Below are 24,499 nucleotides of genomic sequence, written 5' to 3' on the forward strand. Positions count from 1 at the left end.
AGTACTTGGAGGGGTTGTTTGTTTTCTTCTGTATATTCTAGACATTAGTTCTGTCAGACGTACAGCTGGGAAAGATTTTCCTCTAGTCTGTAAGCTGCCTTTTCACTTGATTATTTCCTTGTCCATAAAGAATCTTTTTAATATCAAGTCTCATTTGTCAATTATTGGCATTGTTTCCTGAGTAACAAAAGTGCTATTTAGAAAGCCCTCACCTATGTGCATATACCTTGCAGAGAAGTAATTCCCTGACATGATCATGTTTTAGTCATAACCTCTGCAGAATACACTGCCAAATTTATAAGATACAGGAAAAAACTTTCCCTTTAAACCACGGGTTTCATGCTTCAGTGCATCTGATTTGGGGTTTTCAGGTTTGGACAGTTGGATCTACAATAATCATAATAATATATATTCTCCATGCACTGACACAAGGTTTCCTGAGAGGTTGGAGGTGGCTAAGCAGTTGACAAGCTCTTGCAGATGACCCAAGTTCAGTTCCCAGCACCCACAGCAGGCAGTTCGCAACTACCTGCTGTTTTTTGAAAAGATAATGTGAGATACTACATGAAAGGTGTTTAGCTCAATACAAAGCATATGATAAATAATGCTGTTATTGAAAGTAGTACTAAACTGAATGGTATTAAATATCATACATTAAGTAACAGTAAAATAAAGTTTGAAGAAAGTTCTCTAAAATTTAACTTTATTATACTGAAAAATGCCTACTTACCAGAATATGGGACTTTCGCCTGGTTCTTTTACTTTGTAGTATTCTTTGTCCTGTGGCAAGACTTTGGTTAATCCAAAATCTCCTATTTTAACTCTGTTCTCATTTTCCACCAATATATTTCTTGTTGCCAAATCCCTATGGATATACCTTTTTGTACCAAGATATTCCATGCCCTATGGATAAAAAACATTTTTTCTTTAAGTAGTTGTATGAACAAAATTTACATGACTGTATTCTACAAGTTCTCTTTAGAGTTAAGGAGTAGACGGTATGACTTTTGAGTTAGTTCACCATGCAGTTCATCCACAGCAGACATTAGGACGGTCGATACCTTGCATATTTGAGATGTGTACTGCAGAAGTTTCTTGTGATCTATTCGTTCTTTATGTTTTTGGAGATAGTCTCGTAAACTTCCATATGGCAAATATTCCATAATTAATCTTAGGTTGCGCCGACCTTTTAATATACAAAAAGAACATTATGTTTTACTATGCTATATCTTACTGATAAAATACTAGAAAAAAAGCTATATGTAAATGATTTAAGTATACATAAAATCTGGGTCCATGATGATAAAACTTTATTATGAATTAAAGGCAATATAGTATTTAAAAATACAGGCTTTTCAATTCAAATTATTTTGAAAGATGCATGAGAAATATTTATTCTTTAGCCTCTTTTAATTGTTTGTGAAAATCCAAATAAATAATGAATCTTTTTCAATTATAACAAGTACCTAATAAAAACATTTTAATAGACCATATAAGGAAATTAATTTTGTTTTTAAAAAAGTTAACACATTTTGAAGGAAGTGGTGAGAAGATGATTAGGCAACCAATCAAAACATTGGTGTAGCTACAGTCCGTGGTCTCGCGCATGCTCTTCAAGCACCCCCCTCCCTCCTCCCACACTGACAAATCCTTAGACAACTGTATAGACAAACTGTGAAGTTAGGAAGGCTGCAGTGGCACTTACCAGCGCTGTAGCACACTCCTCTGTACTTCACAATGTTGTCATGCTGCAGGGACTTCAGGATCTCAATCTCCCTTTCGAAGTCTCTGAGGTGCTCTGCAGTGCTGTGCTGCAGCTTCTTAACAGCCACCACCTCCCCAGTGTTGTCTTGTAGAGGGTCGTAGCGGCACATCTCCACACTCCCAAAATTACCCTGAAAACACATGACATTAGGATGGAAGCCAAAAGTCCCCAAGACAACTTACTATTGGCTTCTAAATATACAAGTACTTGGCAGCTAGAATTAGTAGAAAGAATTCTCAGCTTATTTAGACAAATTTCAGAGCAAGGAATGGAAGTGTTATTTTAAAAATTGGGTAGTAAACCTATAAACAATTTCTCTGAGATGAATTATAGACTGAAAAATTATACACTGAAAAATTATAGACTGAATTAGACTTTTCCTTTATCTCAATGTATCTTCATAATGCTATCAGTGAATAAGGATTGTTATTGACTAGGTATGTGTAACCTCAAATTTACATAATGGAAGCCTAATCCCTAATATGATTGTATTTGGAGTAGCCTTATACAGAAAGAACAAGATTAACTCCAGAAATTTCCCTCTTCAAAAGCTTCCATCTGAAGCCAGGCAGAGAGCCCTCACTAGAAACCAAACCCTGTCCTTGGACTTTTCAGCCCCCAGAACTGTGAAGAATAAATGCTTGCTATGTTCATCCAGCCACAACATGGTATTTCATTGTACAGACAAATACAAACTAATAGAGAGTCTGCTTGACTCAAGAATGGCTACAGGCTAGAGAGATGACTCAGCAGTTAAGAGAACTGGCTGTTCTGCCAGAGGTTCTGGGTTTAATTCCCAGCACCCATAAGGCAGCTCATAATTGTCTATAACTCAAGTTCTAGGGAATCTGATGCTAATGCACACAAAATAAAGTTAAATAAGTGTTTTTTTTAAAAAAAAGAATGACCACAGGTGATATTCCAACATCAAAAAAAAAATGACGTCTTTAAAGAAATTCCTACATCAAAATAAACTGAACTCTTTATTTGGGATGCATCACACCGTATCCCAAGGCCTGGCCCAGCTGGCACATCCTGTGCCCCAGCTCAGCTCTCAGTGTAGTTCTCACCCCTCATCAGAGTCTCAGGAGACCTCTACAGAACGTCACAACTGTCAAGCCCAGATAACTCACTGTGGTGCCCGTCCCTAACTGACACATCCATAACACAACTCTTGCAGCCCAGAGAACATGGGGGAGAGGTGCCTGAGAGCCAGAAGACCAGGAAGTCTGCTCTGAGAAGGTGACTTCTAGCTATGACAGGAAAGCTAGACACCCATGAAGTCTCAACCATATGGCCGCCCAAACAAGATCTGAACAATTTCAATACCAGCTGACATCCCAAAAATAATTAAACAGATCCCAAACATAAATAATTCCAAGTCTGACATCTGTTCCAACTTGCGTCCTTTAAAAGTCGCAGGAGCCTATGATCACTGAGGTTGAAATGGACATAAACTCATCACCACTTCTTCTCACTGCTCTGAGTGCCAGTGAGACACAGGGCACACAAGAGAAGCGCTAACATCTGTGTGATATCAACACACAGTTTCAGAAAACTACAGTTGTGAAAGTTACTAAGACCCTTCCAAGGCTGCCCGATTCCTAATGTGCCCTTTAAATTTTCTTTGACAGGGTTGAAAGGGTCTGACCTTAATAGCTAACTATGGTTTTACACGTGAATTTTCAAATTTGGAACACTGAGTTTCTACCTAGAAAATGGAAATAAGTTTTTTTCCCTTTTCAGGTTATTATAGTGTAATTATTAAAGAAAATATGCATGCATGGTGTATGAAGTGATGATTAAATATATACTTATACAGTTATAAATCTTCACTACAATCAAACTAATTAACACAAAGGTCTTAATCACACAAATGCTCACACAGCCATGCTCTTCATAAGCTGAGGAGAGATGGAAGCATAAAAGGAAATCAGGTTCAGTGCGGCGCTGCACAGCTCTTATCAGACTCTTAGAAGGCTGAGGAAGGAGGATCTAAGGTTCGAGACCAGCACAAACAACCAAGCAGGACCTGCTTCAAAATAAAAAGGAGTTGGGGTATAACTTGGCGGTAGAGTAGGTGCCTAGCACTAACACTGAGTTTATCCCCAGGATAGGAAAATAGAGGGAGGGAGAGAGGGACGGAGGGACAGAGGGAGGGAGGGAGGGAGGGAGAACAGATGTTAGCTGAAGATTATCATTAGCAACTGAAGCTATTAAAATACTAGATTTCTTTAACTTCAAATAAATTGGATTCCTCACCCCTAAAGTCTTAGATATTACCAAGAGAATTCTTTAAGGGAAATTATAATATCTCTTAAAAACTGTATCTAGAGACTGGAAAAATCAGTGTATACAGAATCACAGGTAAAATTATTTTAAGATTTTCATTATTCTGTTCTCACTAATTATAATCAATAATTCAACGATTAGTTGTTATGGTCATAAAATATTTGTATATAACAAATAACAAACTGAGATGGCTTCGACAGCAGTGCAGGAATGAGTCAGACTGACTTTCCCTTTCTCATAAATGGGCCTTGGCTATGTGACCACAGTAAAACCTCTGGGAATAAAAGGTATACTTTTTAAACTTCATGGCATATGATTTGACAAAAGAAAGACTACAGAAGATGCTGTAACTGAAGCACATTCACACAGAGCAAACACCTGTGATAGTAGGAGGAGCACGGAGTCAAGCTCTTATCTCAGAACTGTTTCCATCTTGCTGAGTTGACTACCAACAAGGTCTTTAAATTTCCTGTACTTCTTTTTTCATTGAAAAATGAAAAAATTACTTTCATATTTACAGTATAATTTCCTAACTTAGAATAGTATGATACGTGAATAGGTAATAAAGAGGGAATGAAACGGCCTCTATGATCTAAGAAATTTTGGATGTGTACTATAATATTACCAAGGAGAGTAATGAAACATTATATGGGATTATGTTATAAAGACACGACTTCCACCTTGGGTATATCCTCTCAGCCTCCACTTTGTGAGTAAGCCCCGTAGAAAGGTCCATGTAAGCTTGGAGGGAGGCCTGACAACAATCACGTTAGTGAGGCAGGAAGAGACCTCTTACGAAGCCTTCAGAAGGAACTTCAAGGCCTAGTTAATACCTTGATCCAAAGCAACCCAGATAAACTGTCCCCAGACCCCAACTTAAAGAAACTGGCAAGTTTTAGAATAACCTGCTGCACAGCAATAGATAATGAATTTTTCCACTACAAAGACTTCTTTTTCTCAATTGCTATATCCCTTCAAATACTCCCAAGAGTTTTACATAAAAAGAAACAACAGTTATTAATACAGTTAGGCTAATTTTAATATAACCATCAATGTTTAGTTTTAAGAAAGCTCAATTGGAACTTCAAATATAGGTTCAAGTCTCAGTGAGGCCTTCATGTTGTATCTGTGCCAAAATCCAATTTATAATGAGATATGGTTTAGAGCTCTATAAATAAACAAAAGAGAGAGCCTGCCACTATAATTGGGCCTGCTAAGCACTGGGTCTCTTTTCATCTTGACTGCTATAGACTGTGTGTGACTGTGCAACCTTTTAATGGAACTTCTTTTGAGAAACATGATAATTCAAGGTCCTAGGCTGTAAGCAAACAGATTATTTCTCCCAAAACAAAGTCAGAAAGGCAGACAGAACACTATGTGCTCCCTTCTCTACTGCACTAACTTACTATGAACTACAAACTTCCCCTTCCAAACAAGAGACTCAGAATCAATCAGTCGGGACATACTCTGGTTTATTGCCCGTCCTCTAGAAGATGCTGACTGTGCCTTGCATGTTGAAGCATTTTCCAGTAAAGTGCTCATTTAACAGAAAAATTCTCTAATATCCAACAATTAAGTTTTTCTTTCTACAAATACCCCTTAGAATTTCTGTGGAAAGTAGATTGATCAGCTCTAGTCCAAAGCTGCCTTATTCCCAAATAAAATGATGCATGATTAAATTCTATTTGAAAACTTATATGACAGTTTACCTTGCCAAGTTGCTGTAGAAATTTCAAGTGTCTCTCTTCAAATTGTGTAGGGTCTCTGTCTTCAAAAGCACCAGAAAATCCTAAGGCACCTATTCTCATATTTGGTAGCATGTCATTTTCTGTTAATAGTTCATAATCTGTAAAAATGAAGAATGACACTATACTAAGTTGGTAAATACATTCTCAGGGTAAAACTGACAGATATTTAAGCTAAGAAGCAGAATGAGTTTGGAAAACTAAATAACACAGGTGTCCAACCCCAGCATAAACTATCTCTTTGGATCAGCATGGAGACACGGGAATAACTGACACACAGTTCACACAGCAATTTTGGAAAGGAGTCTCAGGGTTCATTTAAATCCTGAAGATAACCTGCGTTTATTCTCCAACCAGTTTTTACCTCCCAAGGTAAACTGAGGGGGAATTCATTAGCGTTCTGTTTCCTGGGTAGCAGGACTAGTCATGTCTGAAGCTCTGTCACTAGCTTGGGCTAACACCTCTTCCCAGGCGGGCCCCATAATTCCACAGAAGGAGCAGAACATCATCAGCACATCCTGACCTCAGGGGACAGCCAGACTGAAGAGGCTTTCAGCACCTCAGTTGCTATTGTGGCTTGAGAGCTTGGCTGCCAATACAACGCAGAAATATGTGGCCTGTATAACATTGCCCCCCACACAGGGAAACTCAAAGCTATTTAGATTATATTAATAGGAGCCTTTAATTATTACCCAGAGTTTCAAGACAGATTTTCAAGGGGTAAATTGCTCCAAAATAGGTAGTTTCGGTATTCATGAAGTAAGGTTTTATTCCAATTCCTGCAGTGAGAAAGGTGTGTTGCTGACTAACTATGGGACAGGCATACACTTACCTCAGCATTCTAAAGGACATAGGGACAGACAAAAATAAGTCTATCTCATATTTTTTTTTAAAAAGTCAATTATAAAATAGATGGTAACTAGAAAAATCAAAAGGGGTGATGCTGAAAATTCCATGCAGCCAAATTAACAAATGTAATCAAATAAACATGCTTCTCATTAACTGACAAACTAAATGTAATCGGATTCTAAAACTCTTGTGACATACATAGACAATAAATTTTGTTGTAGTGATATTTTGTGTTTTAACAAATAATGATTACCTGAAGATCAGAATGTGGAGCTAAACCACTAGGGACCAGGCGGTAGTAGCTCACACCTTTAATCCCAGGATTTGCGACTCCCACACCTTTGATCCCAGTACTAGGGAGGTGGAGACAGGAAGGGATATGGCTGGACATAAGAGGAATATAAGGTGGGAAGAGACGAGAGCTCAGATGCAGTCTGGAGTTGCAGTCTGAGGATGCAGTCTGACCATACAGTCTGACGATTTGTAGACAGGATCACCCCTTCAGTCTGAGGAGTCAGCAGAGGGAAAAGGTCTCTCTAGTGGCTGGCTAGACTGCTTCTCTGATATCGCGGCTTTCATCCCCTAATATATGACTCCAGGTTTTTATTATTAATACCAATTAGAATTCATGCTGCATTTCTGTGATTAAGTTTTCTTGTTCAGACAAATAAACAAGTAAATGAAATTAGGTTATGGAAGGAGAAAAGATCTATTTAAAAATACTGTCCAGTCAAGCACAACATGTATAGCATTCACATGAATGGAAGAAATGAAAGACAGGATTGCAAAATAAGAAAACAACAGAGAGAAAAAGCCAGTGATCAATGAGGTGGCCCCATCAGTACTCACCCGGAGTAAACAGGCTATTAAGATCACGGATGACAGCTCTGAAGGCAGGCCTGAAATCTGGCTCATAATCCATGCAATTGTTTATAAGGTTTGCTAATTCTGTCCACTTAGGTGCAGGAAGCTGATGCTTATCTTCATAAAACTGCAACTTCTACAATTAAAGAACCGAATGCTAAGAATGAATTCTATAGCGCTGTTATTTACCTTCTTCTCACAATCAGAAGGGTTATGAAATACCACACCATGTGAAAGAACCTTAAAGAACCAGCCTGTCCCTCCAGGCTGGACGCACTTACTCTTTGAGAGTCCAGAGCACTCAGGGGCTTGTCTCCTCCACTGCAGATTTCCCACAGAGTGGTACCAAAACTCCACTTGTCTGTTGCCAGATTTAGATTTTTAGGATTTTCAATGCATTCAGGTGGCACCCATGGTATTCTCTCCTGAAGAACTTTTAGACAGGAACAACTATAGTTAAATAAGCTCCACAAACCATTATTTTCTATGTGAATAGTTTTCAAACTTATTTGAATGATTAAGTCTTCTGTGGTTGTAGAGGACTGGTCTGGTTCATGCTTGCTAAGAGTTGGATGATCCTTGAACTCTTACTTCAGTAACTAGCTTTAACAATTAAGATCCACAAAGATTGAGTAATTCCCCCACAGTTACACCATTTTTAACAGTTGCTGGAATTAGGATCGTGTGTAATGAATTATGGATCAACTAAACTTCTCCCCATTAAACTGAAATGTCTCACCTGGCATGCCATTTTCATTACCTTCCATTAATCCTGTTTCTCTCTCACAGAAAGAAATATACAAAATTTGTCTTAAAATTGGCTCTCAATATTTAACAAATATTTACAGCATATAAGTGACACAGTACTGTCACATCATTGATGGTCAGAGGCCAGTATGACAAAGCCCAACAGGCATCAATACAGCAGACGATGATTAAATTATACCAAGATAGTCTCAGTATGGAACTGACAGACTGGGTAAGATTCATTCATGGAGTTCCCCAAACAAAGCTTCTGCAGTCCTTGACTCCACAACAAAGAACATATCTAAGGAAGGAAACTGTGGGGTAATTCTCCCTTATAGAATTCAGACACTAGGAATGAGGACATTACACCTTTTGGTAAAACAATATGGATAGTTCTCCACATAGCATGGAGATTAAAGAGTTCATTACTTTCTCTCTCCTTTACCATATAGAATTTTTTTTCTATTTTAACTTCTCATTCCAAAAAATAAATCCAAGATCTAAAACTCCAGGAAGATTTTCCTCTTGACATTACTGTCCTATATCACTGTCCTTACTGCGGTCAGCCATCAAAGTTAAGGAGCACTGGCTACAGCAGAATATTGTACAGCAGTGTGCAAATTAAGGTAGAAAACCAGGTAAGATACAACAAGCAATATGGCTTAAGTAGATAAATGTGCTTGCAGCCAGTTCAAAGATCAGAGTTCAATCCTGAGAACTCACATGGTAGGAGAGGACCAACTCCCACTAAGTAACCTTCTGACTTCCACACATGTTCTCTGGCACATGCATGCCCCCATACACACATATACACACAATAATAATTTAATAGTCTATGGTGACATGCTTAAACAAAAGAATAATTAGAAATGGTCACAATTTAGCTATAACTTAATTTAAACTATAACTTAATTTAAACAGGTAGTAGCTAAATGTCATTAGTAAGCAAGATTAATAAACTAGAATTAAAGGAAAATTTACAGTATAATTTTATGGTACCTTCCAAATAAAACTTAAGAAAGTCAAATGAGATCAGTACAGAACTTACTGTCCTTTGGTAGAACTGTAATGCTAATGCCAGGGTCACTAAGTTTGATGAAAGGTGGATTCCCTGTTTTCCTGTCTTCTTCTCTGATTAGCAGGATATTTTTGGCACACACATTCCCATGAATAAGGGATTTTTCTTCCTATTAAAGTTAAATGCACATACATTCAAACAGCAATACATAAATACATGTGCATATAATATGCCAAAAGCTACAACATAGATTTAAAGAAGACAAAAGACAGCATAGTAAATACTTGGAGGCATACTTTGAGACAATAAAAAGAAATCTTTAGTTTCTTACTTCAACTGATGCAGTATTTATACCCACACTGAAATGAGTGTTACTTTTTAAAGGAGAGATTCCAAATGATAAGCACTTCCTGGTGGTGGCTAGCAACAGGAAAGACTATTTCTAGTTCAATAAATGCACACTATATTTAGTGGGGAACTCTGGTATTCACACCGCTGTCAACACTGCACCACAGGTGTCTTCTGCTATCACAGCAGCATGATGTGCTTCTATAATTTTTGGTTAAAATTTCTAAACCCAGATGTGTTGTGGAATATTATTTTAACTGTGTAAAGATGTGTTACATTAATTTCTGCTGCTTTTGTTAACAATGCAAAGACGTGTTACATGTGTTTAAATAAAATTAACCTGGGTCAGTAGTAGGCTAAGTTAGTTGACAGGAAGTGGTAGGGAGGAACTAAGTGTAGCAAGGATTTTAAAGGGAGAGCTGAGCAGGACTCCTGGTTTTACAAGTCACAGGAAGGAGAGAAGATTAGCTACTTGTTATTCAGCCTCTCTGAGCAAGCAGAATTTCCACTCAACCTTTGCATCCTGAGTTCTACAGAGGGAAGAGATCTAGATAAAGTTTTCTTTAGAACTGTGTCTAAGAGAACAGAATTTCTGCCTGGTTGTGGCCCTTGCGGGGCTGAACTGCTGCTGGTAGCTGAGGGGTTACAACTGCCAGATTCTAACAGTTGCTTAAGGGGCAGCCACTGCATTGAATGCAAAATAACGTAAGTGATATAAAACATGGGTGTCTATGGTAGTTCCAAGAGATTGGTGGAACAGCAGCACTGTCTTTCAAAGCTGATTTACTATCTACATATATCTGTAATAATACCTTTCAACAAGTAACATTATTTTGAATGACTTAGCATTCATTCCAAGATTTACTTCTGGTTGCCAAGTTAAAATAACTATATTATTTTATGAAATAAAACAGCAAGTTTTAGTTTTTAAAAAAAAGAATACAGCAAATACTTACTAGAAAATGCATGGCCCATGCCAACTGTTTAGCCACTCCAAGTTTCCATAATATATTTATGGAATTTTTGTTTTTTTTCAGGTATGTATCCAGTGATCCAAATTTTACAAACTCTTGAACCAGAATGTCTGCATTAAAATATAAGTAATAATAAAGTTCAAGTATACATCCTATTAAAAACGTATAATTCAAAATTTCAAAATATTTGTGTTATTTGTGAATATAATCTGTAAATAAATTACAAGGAAACTTAGTGGATACACATCATTATACTTTTGTATATTTAGTTTATTCTAAACAGTAAGAGGTAGGACTCTAAACAATTTATACCTAACACAAAATTGTATATATATACCATAGTATATTTTATACAGTGCAAATATACATACTCCAGCATAACTGGAGAACCTACCTAGTGCCAATAATCAGTCACTTCAACCAGTTTCATTAATAATTCAGTCTCATTTATATGCTTTGCTCTCATAATTATAAATAAGCTTGTACTAAAAAGGGCACATGAGTTACCCATAATCTGTACTGTTATGTGCACACAAAAGCTTGTATTTGTTTTCTGTACACAAAAGCTGTAATATTCCATCCATCATTATATTATATGCTATTATAACAAGCCATATTAACTGTATTTGGCATTTTAGCTTTAAACGCCAGTTTCCTTTTTCACGGATAGAACCGAACGGACCACAAGGCTTTCAAGTTCCACAGTATTTATACTTCCATGGTTGTACTGGTACCTCCAGTAGTTAGTCCTAAATAACGATTCTCTGAGATAGGCACACCATTAACAAAGGAAAGACAGTGGCTTTACTTACTCTCTTCTCCACAGACACATACTCCATAATTCAAAACCAAATGCTTGTGAGAAAGCTGGCTCATCATGCTTGCTGCTTCAAAGAAAGACTAAGGGGAAGAGGAAACAAGATGTGAAGGATGTGTTCAGTGATGTCCGTAGGTATGCATAATTCAAAAGGATACTGACTTAAGAGAAATATTCTATGTCTTACTCTCAGTTGGACATTACATTTTTTTAGTATAGTGCCTTTCAAATGTATTCTTTTTAAATATTTACTTATTGAGACAGGGTTTCTCTGTGTAACCCTGGCTGTCCTGGAACTCACTATGTAGACCTGGCTGGCTTTGAACTTATAGAGATCTGCCTGCCTCTGCCTCCCAAGTACTGGGATTAAAGTAGTGCCCTACACCTAACTTCAAACTTATTCTTAAAATTGTGGAGGAAGATCTTTTCCCATTCTGTAGGCTGCCGTTTTGTCTTGTTCATCATGTCCTTTCCTTTACAGAAGCTTATCAGTTTCAGGAGGTCCCACTTATTAATTGTTTCTCTCAGTGTCTGTGCTGCTGGGGTTATATTTAGGAAGTGGTTCCCTGTGCCAATGCGTTCAAGTGTACTTCCCACTTTCTCTTCTTTGAGGTTCAGTGTGGCTGGCTTTATGTTGAGGTCTTTGATCCATTTGGACTTGAGTTTTGTGCATGGTGATATATATGAATCTATTTTCATTCTTCTACATGTTGATATCCAGTTATGCCAGCACCATTTGTTAAACATGCTTTCTTTTTTCATTTTATATTTTTTGCTTCTTTGTCAAAAATCAGGTGTTTGTAGGTGTATGGATTAATATCCGGTACTCACTCATAAGTGGTTTTTAAACATAAAGCAAAGAAAACCAGCCTACAAGTCACAATCCCAGAGAGCACAGACAATAATGAGGACCTTAAGAGAAACATACATGGATCTAATCTATTTGGGAAGTAGAAAAAGACAAGATCTGAGTAAAGTGGGAGCATGCGGACCATGGGAGAGGGCTAAAGGGGAGAGGAGAAGAAGGGAGGGGAGCAGAGAAAAATGTATAGCTCAATAAAATCAATAAAAAGAAATGTGGAGGAATCTATAAGCTCTGAGTATTTACGTTTAAAGGGAACAACCTCTATATGTAAAGATTTAATAATACCTATAACACAACATTGAAAATAATTTGTGCATTAGTAAGTATTTTTAAATCCTATTATTTAGGTTGGGATGATGGCCCCATGGTTAAGAGCACTGGCTGCTCTTCTAGAGGACCTGGGTTTGTTCCCAGCACCCACATAGTCACTAACAACCATGTGTAATTCCAACTTCAAGGGATCCTATTCCCTCTCCTGACATCCACAGGCACTAGGTAAACACATGGTGCACAGACATACATGCAGGCAAACACCTATGCATATAAAGTAAAAATTAATTAATTAAAAAATAAATAAACCCTAAGGATAAATTTTACAGAAAAAAAAATAAAATCCTAGAATCTTCTACAGTCTCATCATGCGTCATAGATGTTCCTTAAAAAAAAAAAATAAGGGGGCTGGAGAGATAGTTCTTCCAGAGGACCTGGGTTCAATTCCCAGCACCCACATGGCAGCTCACACTATCTGAAAATCTAGTTCCGAGGGATTTAACACCTTTATACCAATGCACATAAAATAAGTTAAATAAATCATAAAAGAAAATTTAAAAAATTAAAAGAAAATCACAATTTTGATAGAACTTGAGGAGCTGTTAAAGGATCTCTAGGGTACAGAAGGAATGAGCATGCGGCTAGTCGGTTTTCATACTATATATTTTCATCCCCGCTCTTTCTACAGCTAATCATTTTTGTTTACTATACACTGTCATTTGTCAGGCTTCTCCCTGCTCTGCGCTGACTTTTTCCCCTCTTACTCTTACCTTTTCTTCTCTCAAAGAACCTAGTCTGGCTTGGTTTGTAGATCTGTGTACCTCAGTCTCATGGGAGACAAGGCCTTCGACACTATCCTTTGAGCACTTTTTGCAATCTACCTTTGCCAAAGAGCCCTCACCCTCCCTTTCCACTCTCAGTGTCCCTCTTCCTCTTCCAGCACCATCCAGTGGTCTTAGAGTGGCTTATTTTCTTTTTCTTTCCATTCATACCCATAGGAACTAACATTTCATACATACAGTACTATCAATGTCCCATTATTTCCTAAAATGATTAGTGATTAGGGAGACTGTTTTATAGTTCAACTATTACTCTATGTTCATAGTGGGTCTATTCCTGGATAGTGACGATTGCTGAGGACAATGTTCTACACACAGGAAAAAACTGAGCCTAGAGCCTAGTGCCCTGAACATCAGTCTAGCCAAGAACATTATATATGAATGAAATTGTAAAAGAATAAATACATTCTAAAACAAGTAAGGTGGGGAGCAATAGATAAAGACACCCAATGCTGATCTCTGATTTCCAAACACACCCTTACATACATGTATACATATGTCCCTCCACACAACCCCTAAAAACAGAACTTCCATATGACCCAGCTATACTGCATCTAAGAATAAATTCAAAGGACTCTATATGCTACTAGCAATAGCTACACATCTATAAACATTGTTGCTATATTCACAATAGCAAGGAAATGGAAATAGCCTAGATGCCCATCAACTAATGAATGGATAATGAAAATGTTAATACATATACACAATGAAATATCATTTAGTCATAAAGAGAAGTGAAATTATTAAGTTTGAAGGAAAAAGAATGGAACTGGGAAAAATAGTATTAAGTGTACTAACTGGGGCTCAAAAGACAAATATCACATGTTCTCTTTAATCCTATCTTCTATTTTTCATGCATGTGAATTTACATGAAGTACAGAGTTCAAGATACTAGCAAAGAGCTCAAGAGAGGGAAAGATGGGTCTGTAAGGGGCAGGGGAGTAACAATGTGTAGAAAGGGATATGCTAGAGATGAAAAGATTGAGGAGAGTAGAGATGTGGGGAGGTAGTCAATAAAAACTAACCATATGTGAAATGTCACACGTAAATCAGATAATCTGTAAGCTAATAAAAGAAAAATAAAACAAAAACCCCAAGAATTTGAACAAAGGGATCTTCTCTGTGTCGATAAAGCTGTTCCCAGAAGCCATAGGTTGTTAGGCAAATATCCCAGTGCAGGGAGCAAGCTACCTCCCTACACATGGTTGCTCAGTGAGGTCTGAGGCCCTCAGAATAATAAAGGCAATTACACTGCTACTGGTTGTGCACCAAACTCTACTATAAGAGCCATTGCTGAAGATGCCACAAGCCTTAGTCACAGGACATGGGTAAATCATGCTGCATGTTCCCTCCTGACAGCTACCCCTCACAGTGCTGGCTCCTGGGGAAAATTTGTTGTCAACAGTCTCACTCAACTATGGATCCTGTATGCAACAATACTGATCAATCAGATAATAATATCAAATGGTGCAACTGTGACAGGTCTTTTATCAGGGAAACCAACTGCTTTCTGATTAGTGTTGAGACTTGCTTCATTGGAGAAATTCATGTCTGGTACTTTAAACCTGGCCAAAAGTTTGTGACTGGGGAGGTCAGAGGCCCAAGAGGTGAAGTTACAGCTGTTTTACTAAATGAACATGATATCCCCAGCAAATTGCCCTGAAAATAACTGTTTCTGCCCACAGATTAGTGATGTTGTCCGTTTTGGTCTGAGAAGCTGCTTTTTGCAGTGGTCAGCAGTGACCACAGCAACTAATACTGAAAATAAGTGACTCTCAAGTTCTCAGTCATAAATAGGACATTTACATCACCCCTCTGTGATTGTTTGAATAAGAAATGTCCCCTGTATGGTTCTGTAACTGAACTCTAGTTGGCGGTGCTGTCTGGAAAGGTTAGAGGACCTTTAGGTGAATCTTGCTAGAGGAAGTAGGTCCTGGGGTGATCTCTGAAAGTTTATAGCTCTGTCCACACTTACTATTCTTGTCCCACCCTGCCTGTAAGAAGATGAAAAAGGCTATCAGTCAACCTCCTTCTCCTGTCGCCATGCCATGCCTCCTCTGTTATGATGGACTCTTATCCTTTTGGAATTACAAGTGAAAATAAACTCTTTTATAAACAAGTTGGTCATGGAGCTAACTGAAGCAATGGAAAGTTAACTACCATGCCCTACAAGGCCCAAGGACCACTGTAGGAGAAAGACCGGGGAAGCACGAGGAAGGGGGTATGAACACAGACTCATTCCTGACTGTCCTCGTAAACTCAAAGCAGCTATGTTTACCTGACCAGATATACACAAGATAAGGCCCCTTAGTACTTGTTCAGGGAGAAGAAGCTCAAGACTCACCACTCCCTAAGGATTTTACTGGTTGATAGGGGAGAATTTCCTTAATGGTGGAGACACAGGTAAGGTGACTAAATTTCTGTAAACAAATCCTCATGAGCCTGTAAGAGCCCTGATGACACTCATTAGGACCCCACAAACATTCAAAGACATAACAGTAGAACAGGTTTAGGTGGGAAGAGAAAGAGGATCATTAAGTGGGGAACACGAGAGCTAACAGGGACTGAACATCTGGAATATTCTATAAGTTACAAATATTTCATAATGAAACTTATTATTATACATAGTTAATAAATGCAATAAAAGCATAAATTTTATCAAGTCTCACACATGCAATGTGCCTGTGAACATACTTTATACAGTATAAGGAGATATATAAAGGATCCAATAAACATACACACCTCTGAGTAATTCCTATGTGCTTTATCCAGAACTTTCAAAACAACTTCTGTTTCATGCAGCTGCCCGTAGTCTCCAACTTCTCTTCTTACACCTTTAAAAATTTTTGTAAAAGTACCTTGGCCAAGACTTTCATTCTTTAAAAGAGAAAAAGTAAGGGGAAAGTGAATAAAGTCAGATGAAGTAAAGGAAGTACATTCAATTAACAAAACTCTTTAAAAAATGGCAAACATTTCCTTTATAAACTGAACCTAAATTTGAGGTTTGAAATTAATTCTCTATTCTTCTTCCTTAAATGGTAATTAAAATGGAAAACAAGGATTAATAAAGTATATTTTGACTCTATCTTATTTTCACATCTCCTGCAAAAGCTACAATTACACTTTTAAAGAGCTAGTATTTGCCTAAACTTGTTTACAAATGATCCTTTTCCTTTATCTTTCCTCCCAGTACAATACAAAGGTAGAACAGCACGGTGTGGGGGCAGCTCTTAGCTGTTGTCTTGGGTTCTCCCCAAACCCCTCCCACTTCTATGTCTCTTTTTCTTGTCACTATGTAGCACAGGCTAGCCTTGAACTCCGTATGCCTTGGACTCTTCATATAAAGAATAATAATACATTTTCCTGTAAAACTGCTTTTATTAACAAGTGAATAAATACATGAAAGCACCAAAGCATGAAATTAACTAGATACACATCAAGCTATAGCTACTACCACTGCCTCTAGTTCTAACATTCATTACATATCTTTCCAGAACGACTGCTGAAGGCCCGCACTCTAAGCAAGGCCGCCTGTGGTCAAATACAAGCTCTATACTTAGTACTTTACAACAGCCAAGCTCCCCAGCTCCAGGGTTTTCTGTCATGCATGAAAACCAAAGCCTTTACACTCTGGAATTCCTCTGTCCCTCTTCCTCTGCCTCTTCCCTCCCTCCAACTCCTGAGTACAGACATGACAGATACTGAAGTTTAGAACCGAGGTTTGTTGAGGTGCCGCGAGGGAAGTCATGACTGTGGCATTCTCGACAAACACGTTGCCACTGAGATACCTCTGGGCTGTCTTCTAGCTCACTCACAGTCAATAATGTGCTTCCTAAATGATCTATTAATTAAGTGGCAAGTGCAAGAGTAGATTTTTTCATGTCTATGCTTTTTTCCCTAAAATCTTGTCTTTTAAATAATACATTTTAAATTTTTTCATCTGTTTTCAATTCCTTTTTAAAGATACCTGCATTTTATGGTGTCTACTTGAAAATCACACAAAGTTATTAGAAGTCTAAGTTTGATGTCTGTTTGGTTTGATGACTCCTACTTAATCCTGGATAATTTCCCTGTACACTTCAATTTTTTAATATAAAGCTCATGCTTGGAGTTGGTTTTATCAATAGGAATCTGGAAGCCTAAATTAAAAGAACATTTCTCTTTCTTTCATTCTTTTTGGTTGTTTGGTTTTTTTTAAGACAAGGAGTCATATAGCCTAGTATAGCCTTCAGCTTTTTATGTAGCCAAGGACGGCCTGGAACTCCAGGTATGCCTGCCTGGCTCCCCCACCTGCTGGGATTATATGCCTGACTCAGAGTATGTTTTTCAAAAAGTACTCATGTGTTTCTCCCAAGCATATTTGGTACTGTCTTTACCTTTCTAGTTTAGTGTTTTTCAGATCATGTAGGTAATATAGTAAAGCCTAACTCAAAAACTCATGAACTCCCCTTTTTTCTAAGTCAATTAAAACAGACAATATTAATTTTCTTCTCCTCTGGTTAGGAGGCAAAATTTTCACATTCTATAGAATGAATGTATATTCTTCAGATCCCGGCTCTATTCAAAGGTAAATACCACTTTTAATTCCTACCCTTGAACAAACCTAGGATCAGCCTTCTTTCTTTATAATGCTTTTCATTTTAACCTCCACAATAAAAAGACTAAACTCTAGCCCTCTCATAGACCACATAATAGTCAAATCATCACCTCCTACATACTATTTTGTTTTCAGTTCCTTAAAGATAACCTACTAAATTCCTCTTGCTTGCATATGAGGGAGCCAAGACAGATGTCTTTTGTAGAAGATCTTTAACTTTTAAAATTTACAATTTAAAATTTAAAAAATATTTTTTAAGTTTCTAGAAAGAGAATATAACTCCATTATTAACTTTGCTAACTGCTCCTGCAAGACTGGCATATTTCTAGGATTTATGAAATTGATGAATTGTATAAATAAATCTTGAAATTCAAGTCAGATTTTTTATAAAGTAATTTATTTAACTTTATTTGATGTACATTGGTTTAAAGGTGTCAGATTCCCTGGAACTGGAGTTATAGACAGTTGTGAGCTGCCATGTGGGCGTTGGGAATTGAACCTGGGTCCTCTGGAAGAACAGCCGGAGCTCTTAACCACTGAGCTACCTACCCAGCCTCTCAAGTAAAACTTGATGATGTAAGCTTATAATAAAATATATAAAATATCACAGGAGTGTAATAGCAGGCAAGAGATAAAAGATATTGCTTTAAAAAAGATAAAAAACAATTACTAATATCTGTCAACTTACAAATACCAAGTCTTCGTTTCTGATTTTGTGAAATACCATTTGGTTCACATTATTATGCCTCTGTAATGTTGGTGAGATCTGAACATCAGAAATACCATTTGTTCTGAAGACAAGAAGGTTTGATTTATCTGTAAAGGAAAACACAGATATCTATGTTTCATATGGGTGGGAATCTGTATATAATCAAAGCATACCAAAAATACAAACTGCTCCAAAGCCATGACATGAGTGTGCTGTGTCTAAGAATTCTCAACAGTTGCTTAGTTACTTTAAGAGTTTTATTCCACTCTGACAGAAGAAACACATTCAAACTTACAACCACTTCTTAACAATTTTTTTTCTGGGAATTTTAAAGAAGTTATTTTAAGAGATTCCCAATCTTACTATTTTAAAAACAAGAAACTAAAATCCTAAACACAAATGAAGTATGAACTTAGAGCACACAGGAGTTGGTAGTGAGTGGCTGGCAGGCTGCAAGCATTTATCTTTAAGACACCATCATAGGCTAGAGCTTCTGGTCACTCACATGCTATACGTACCAACACACACCAGAAAAATCAACTTGCTTTCATATAACACTGCCTTTTTCCTTTTGCTACTTCTTTTCAAATCACACCCACCACATGCAATCTAAGGCTAGCCTCTCTAAAATAACTGGGGAGTTATATTACCTTTTGGCTTAGGGGGACAGCATTTAGTAAACTGGAAGATGATGCTGTCTGAGCGCACAGTTTCCATCTGGTAGCAATTCAAAAGGTCCTTAAGATTACTGAAGTTCTTCTTAGTCCCACTGAGGTTGTACTCTCTATTTTCATTCTTCATAATCAAACAGTGTTTATACTCAATAACATTTTCTCGCTATGTAAGTTTAGTTTAAAAAAAAGGGGGGGGGAGGGAAAACCACATTGGTAATCAAGCAGGTTATTTGCCCAAAGGGGATATCATAAAAAAAAACCAATGGAGTATTTAGACATTTAAACAGTAAATCCTAAAGCAGCGCCCCAAGAAGGCATCGAACCACAGAGCCATATCCCCCAGAAGGTAACACATGTGATTTCATTAGAAGAAATACCGAGCAACAACTCCATCTGTAGCGGCGCCCCCTGTCGCACACTGATGCAGCACATGCCTTTCACCAGTTCCTGCTTCCTCCTCCTCCATTCTGCGCATTGTCGCAGTCTGGTTTGATTATCAGTATTTTATTGCTAAGGCCCTTCCTAAAAGGACTAACTCCTTTCCACAGCAGAGATGCACATTCCATTGTATACTATTCTGCTTTGTAAATTATCTCTAATATGGCATTTTTAGGGTTTTTTTTTTTTGGCTTTTTGAGACAGGGTTTCTCTGTGTAGCCCTGGCTGTCCTGGAACTAGCTCTTATAGACCAGGCTGGTCTCAAACTCACAGAGATCCACCTGCCTCTGCCTCCCGAGTGCTGGGATTAAAGGCGTGCGCCGCCACTACTCAGCTCATTTTTACTTTTTTATCTGAAAACATTTGTCTTATATAATAAACTATGAAATACTTCACTCATCTTAACAATTTGATGTGCTTTTTATTACTGTATTCTTCCTACTTTGAGCCATTTATTAATCAACTGTTAGTCCTGCAAGGCAATCTCCTGTCTTTTGAATTCTAAAAGATCTTTCTGAATTAATAAGACCTTTCCCAATATTGTCTATGCTAATCACAATACTTAATTGAGTATTTTTAGTATAGTTTAAAATTTTTGTTTTCCAACAGATAATACGTTTCTGAAACATAGGCTTGTTTCATATGATCCTTAATTCCTTATCACTCTTATTAGGCACACAGGTCAAACATAAACATTTGTGTCTTTTGAGTTAATAACTTATTACCATAGACAGTCATGTTTGAGAAGATACTCTGAAGCTAGACCTGCTGGTTTATATACTGGTAAAGTGATGAGATACACCTCCTGCTTTTGTAGACAGTTCCTTCACTACATGTGCTGAATACAAGGTAGTTGCTTTTATGAAAATAACTGAGTGATAACAGCAACACCTTTTTTTCCCTTCCTTCCTCCCTCCCTCCCTCCCTCCCTTCCTTCCTTTCTTCCTTCCAAGGGTTCTCTGTGTAGCCTTGGCTATCCTGGAACTAACTAACTCTGTAGATAAGGCTGCCTCCCAAGTGCTGGGATTAAAGGTGTGCACCACCACTGCCCGTCTACTTTCTGTATTTTCAAAAAGTAAAATAAATCTGGATGTTGCTACAAATATTCTCAAGATTTAGATCTCATAACTGACTAATATTTTTAAAGATAACTACTGACAGTAAACAATATTCCATGAGATGCAAGTTCATAAGCATTTAAGAGCAAGGTTTCATTGCACTCTTACATCTAAAACATATATTAGAATACCAGGTGAAAGTACTATCATGTTTCTGTTGCTTTATGCTGTTCTGGCTAGCAACCACTTGTAGTCATCAGAAAATGTTCTTTCCACCGATTTTCTTCTACGATTTGGTAAATATTTTGTTTTTTTTTTTTATTTTGTGAGTAGACTTAAGTATACTTAATGAAATACCACTTGACACATAATACTCAAATATAAAAAATACAATATTAAATTAAAAAGACGTTATATGTCATTTACATATTTACATAAATGTTATAGATTATTTTATAGTATATGAAGGTATACTAAGCATTATTGTGCCAGTTACCATATCAAGAACTATAATTCTGAGTATTAAAAATGAACTACATCATGATGGATAAATACAGATTACACAACATGTTACTATTAATAAATATGACACACTAACCTCAACAGCAAAGGTCAGAAAGTATTTGTTAAAGTCCTTAGGGCTACACCGAAGTACATACAGTCCCGTCTGGTTCCCTGCCTTCTTTAGTTTACTAATGGCAAAATCCATTCTAAAAGTTAAGAAGAAATAATATGAATAGCAGCATGCACAATGTAACTATGACAAAAGGCCACAATAATCAAATGAAATAAAAAAAAAGTTTTCAGAAGACTCCCCTATTATGTATATTTATAAATTATTTTTCAAGGGAAAGAAACCAAATTATCGAGTTATTTTGCAATGAATTCAAAGCAATTCAATGGACAACTATATTATAAGACATGACAAACACAGTAAAACCACAAAAACTTGTTCATTTTAATGTTATGATTTTTGATTAGAAATTGAGTAATTAAGAAAACTTCATTTAACAGTGATGACAGTATATTATAAACTATTTCTCATGTCTCTTCTATCACAGAAGGACTACTACAAAAATTTCTTTCTATATTTAAAACAGTGTCAGCTCTAACTTGCAGTGACTGAAAATACTAATCTTAAAATTTGTTATGTGGGAGCAGGGAATGGTGGCGCATGCCTTTAATTCCAGCACTAGGGAGTCAGAGATAGGCAGATTTCTGTGAGTTCGAGGTTACCCTGGTCTACAAAGCAAATTCCAGGACAATCACAGCTGTTAGAGAAACCCGGTCTTGAAAAAAAATTACCATATGCAAAAACAAAACAACAACAAAACTTTGCTATGTGCACAAAATTTGAAGATGCAGAATTTGAAAGCAAGATGTAATTTATATAAAAATAAACTCTGCAAAGGTGTGGGTCATGGAGTAGTTGTCCTGATGTTACTACCAAGCTGAAACAACAAGAGTCACCTGGGAATAGGGAGGAAGGAGAAAAACAGGGCATGCAGTACAGAAGAGAGGTACAAGCCTCATGGAAGGAAGTAGATTAAAATACAGCTTAATTAAATCATAAAAACTAGTTCAAAAAAATCCTGAGCAAAGGCTGAGCTTATATAATTAATAATAAGTTTCCATGTAGTTATCTGTGAGCTGGTGCCCACAGAAGAGTCCGTCTACAGGTGACGGCCTGGAAGTCTAACTCAGCCTTTTTCTCCCCAAGCTGCTTCTACTTAGCAACAGAAAGAAAACTAGACCAGAAATTCTTAGCCATGTGTAGGTATATAAAGGTAAAGAAACTAAGACGTAAGGAAACATAAAAAAAAAAAAACAAACCTATCTTTAACAAGAAGTCCAAACAATGAACCGATTGAGCACTGTGGAGTTCCACTGCACAGCACTATCCCTGAAAGACAGGTATAATGCATGCTTTGTGTTTAAGCTTCAATAGAGGTTGAACTACTCAAAAATAACGTCAAATTTCAAATTTAGCACCGAGGCTCCTTCACAGAACTCCAAAGTCAGCACAACACAATGGAGAGTGGTTTAATTTGTTTGCTTCCAGTGCTAGAGTGACTGAGTACTGCGCTACAGCCCTAGACACCAGTTTTTAAATACAATTTCGGATGAACAGCTCATCACACCAAGAATGTGGAATCTTCAGAGGAGGAGGGCTGTACATTTACTTCAGAAAAATTCATCTCGCTCTGGAGACCAAGACATATCAAGTGTTTTCCTATATACGTAGAATTCTTCCTTTAGATTCTCTGTCTTCCTGCCATGAGAGAAGGTCTCTCACTGAGACCAGGTGCTTTCAGCTGTGCGGTGGCCCGAAAGCTCTCAGGCTGTGCCTGTCTCTGCTCTTTAATGTTAGAATCACAGGCACATACAGCTATGCCTGGAATTCAAACTCAGGTCCTTGTGCTTGCAAAGCAAGTGCTCTTACCCACCAAGTCAGTTCCCAAAATGTCCTTGTGAACGTGGTTACTCACGAGATGGGGCCATGGCAGTTGCTGTGCATGTTCTCCAGCACAGACGGAGGGGCCACCTCCTTACAGAGGTAATGGTGTGCATCTGCAGTGAGTCGGTAATAGCCATCAATCAAGGACACAAATGACAGGGCTTCTCTTAACGAGCTAAGCTCTATTTCCTAATTAGAAAAGAAACCACATCATTAAAAATAAATCAAGTTCTAATTGTTCAAATCTTTCATAACTTCCAATTATCCAGCCTGATCTAACAAATTCTTATGTCTGATCCTTAGGGCCCTCCCAAATATGGACTCAAAACATCTTCTCAGTTACAGTCACCCAACATCCATAATTTAACTATAATCCTCAATGACCCTGCTAGACTCAATTAGAAATGTGATCTATATAAAGGTTAAAATTAATTATAATTATGAACATTTATTTTTATATACTTCTCAGGTTAACATACATGTACTAGAAACTAAAATGTTAGGATATGGAACTATGCTGTGATTTTTATTAAAATACATATTTATGAACATTCAATCAGTCAAAATGTGACACTTTACCTAATAGAAAACCACATACACATATTTTAAAAGTATTTTCATATATCAAAATAGCCAATATAATTGAATAATATAAAAATAAAGCTCAACTTATAGCAGTAAGAAAAATGTAGCATGTTGAGTTAAACTTAACCAAAAACTTGATCATCAAAAGTTTCAAAATACTTTTTTACAATGCAACACATTTTCTAAATACACAGAAAATGAACTATGTTCTTGGATAAGGAAATTCAAAATCATATAAATATAAATATATATCCTAAACTGGGCACAGTGGCGCACACCTTTAATTTCAGCACTTGGGAGGCAGAGGCAGGTGGATCTGAGCTCCAGGACAGCCAAAGCTATAGTAAGACCCTATCTCAGAAAAAAATAAAAACAAAATAAAACAACAAAAATCCTAAATGAATTTCTAAATTGCCACAATCTCAAGGAGAATGCCAGCAGGCACTACAGCTGATATATATACAGGAAAACAAGACAAATATGGTATTCAAAACATCAACATAAGAAAATGATGACTCCAAGGGCAACAGGAAGGCTTCCACCTGCCTCCCGCCTCTCACCTAATCTCACAGACTGCTGAAGTCTGA

At 37.2% G+C, this 24,499-nt stretch overlaps 1 protein-coding gene across 1 annotated transcript in view; it reads right to left on the reverse strand.

Annotated features, from left to right (window-relative positions):
• Window positions 1-24,499, reverse strand: part of Jak2 (Janus kinase 2) — a 58,907-nt gene that overhangs the window by 4,098 nt on the left and 30,310 nt on the right. Inside the window, exons 9-22 of the mRNA XM_048438791.3 lie at window positions 23,359-23,516; window positions 21,468-21,579; window positions 19,350-19,536; window positions 18,679-18,806; window positions 16,136-16,270; window positions 11,415-11,502; window positions 10,585-10,712; window positions 9,311-9,449; window positions 7,797-7,948; window positions 7,501-7,651; window positions 5,767-5,903; window positions 1,706-1,895; window positions 1,062-1,186; window positions 731-903 (exon numbers count right to left, since the gene is read on the reverse strand). Of these exons, the coding sequence (XP_048294748.3) occupies window positions 731-903; window positions 1,062-1,186; window positions 1,706-1,895; window positions 5,767-5,903; window positions 7,501-7,651; window positions 7,797-7,948; window positions 9,311-9,449; window positions 10,585-10,712; window positions 11,415-11,502; window positions 16,136-16,270; window positions 18,679-18,806; window positions 19,350-19,536; window positions 21,468-21,579; window positions 23,359-23,516 (2,003 nt within the window). The remainder of the gene's footprint in view (window positions 1-730; window positions 904-1,061; window positions 1,187-1,705; window positions 1,896-5,766; window positions 5,904-7,500; window positions 7,652-7,796; window positions 7,949-9,310; window positions 9,450-10,584; window positions 10,713-11,414; window positions 11,503-16,135; window positions 16,271-18,678; window positions 18,807-19,349; window positions 19,537-21,467; window positions 21,580-23,358; window positions 23,517-24,499) is intronic.

This window comes from Myodes glareolus, chromosome 7 (genome assembly GCF_982192425.1).
Source record: "Myodes glareolus chromosome 7, mMyoGla1.1, whole genome shotgun sequence".
Taxonomy (NCBI): domain Eukaryota; kingdom Metazoa; phylum Chordata; class Mammalia; order Rodentia; family Cricetidae; genus Myodes; species Myodes glareolus.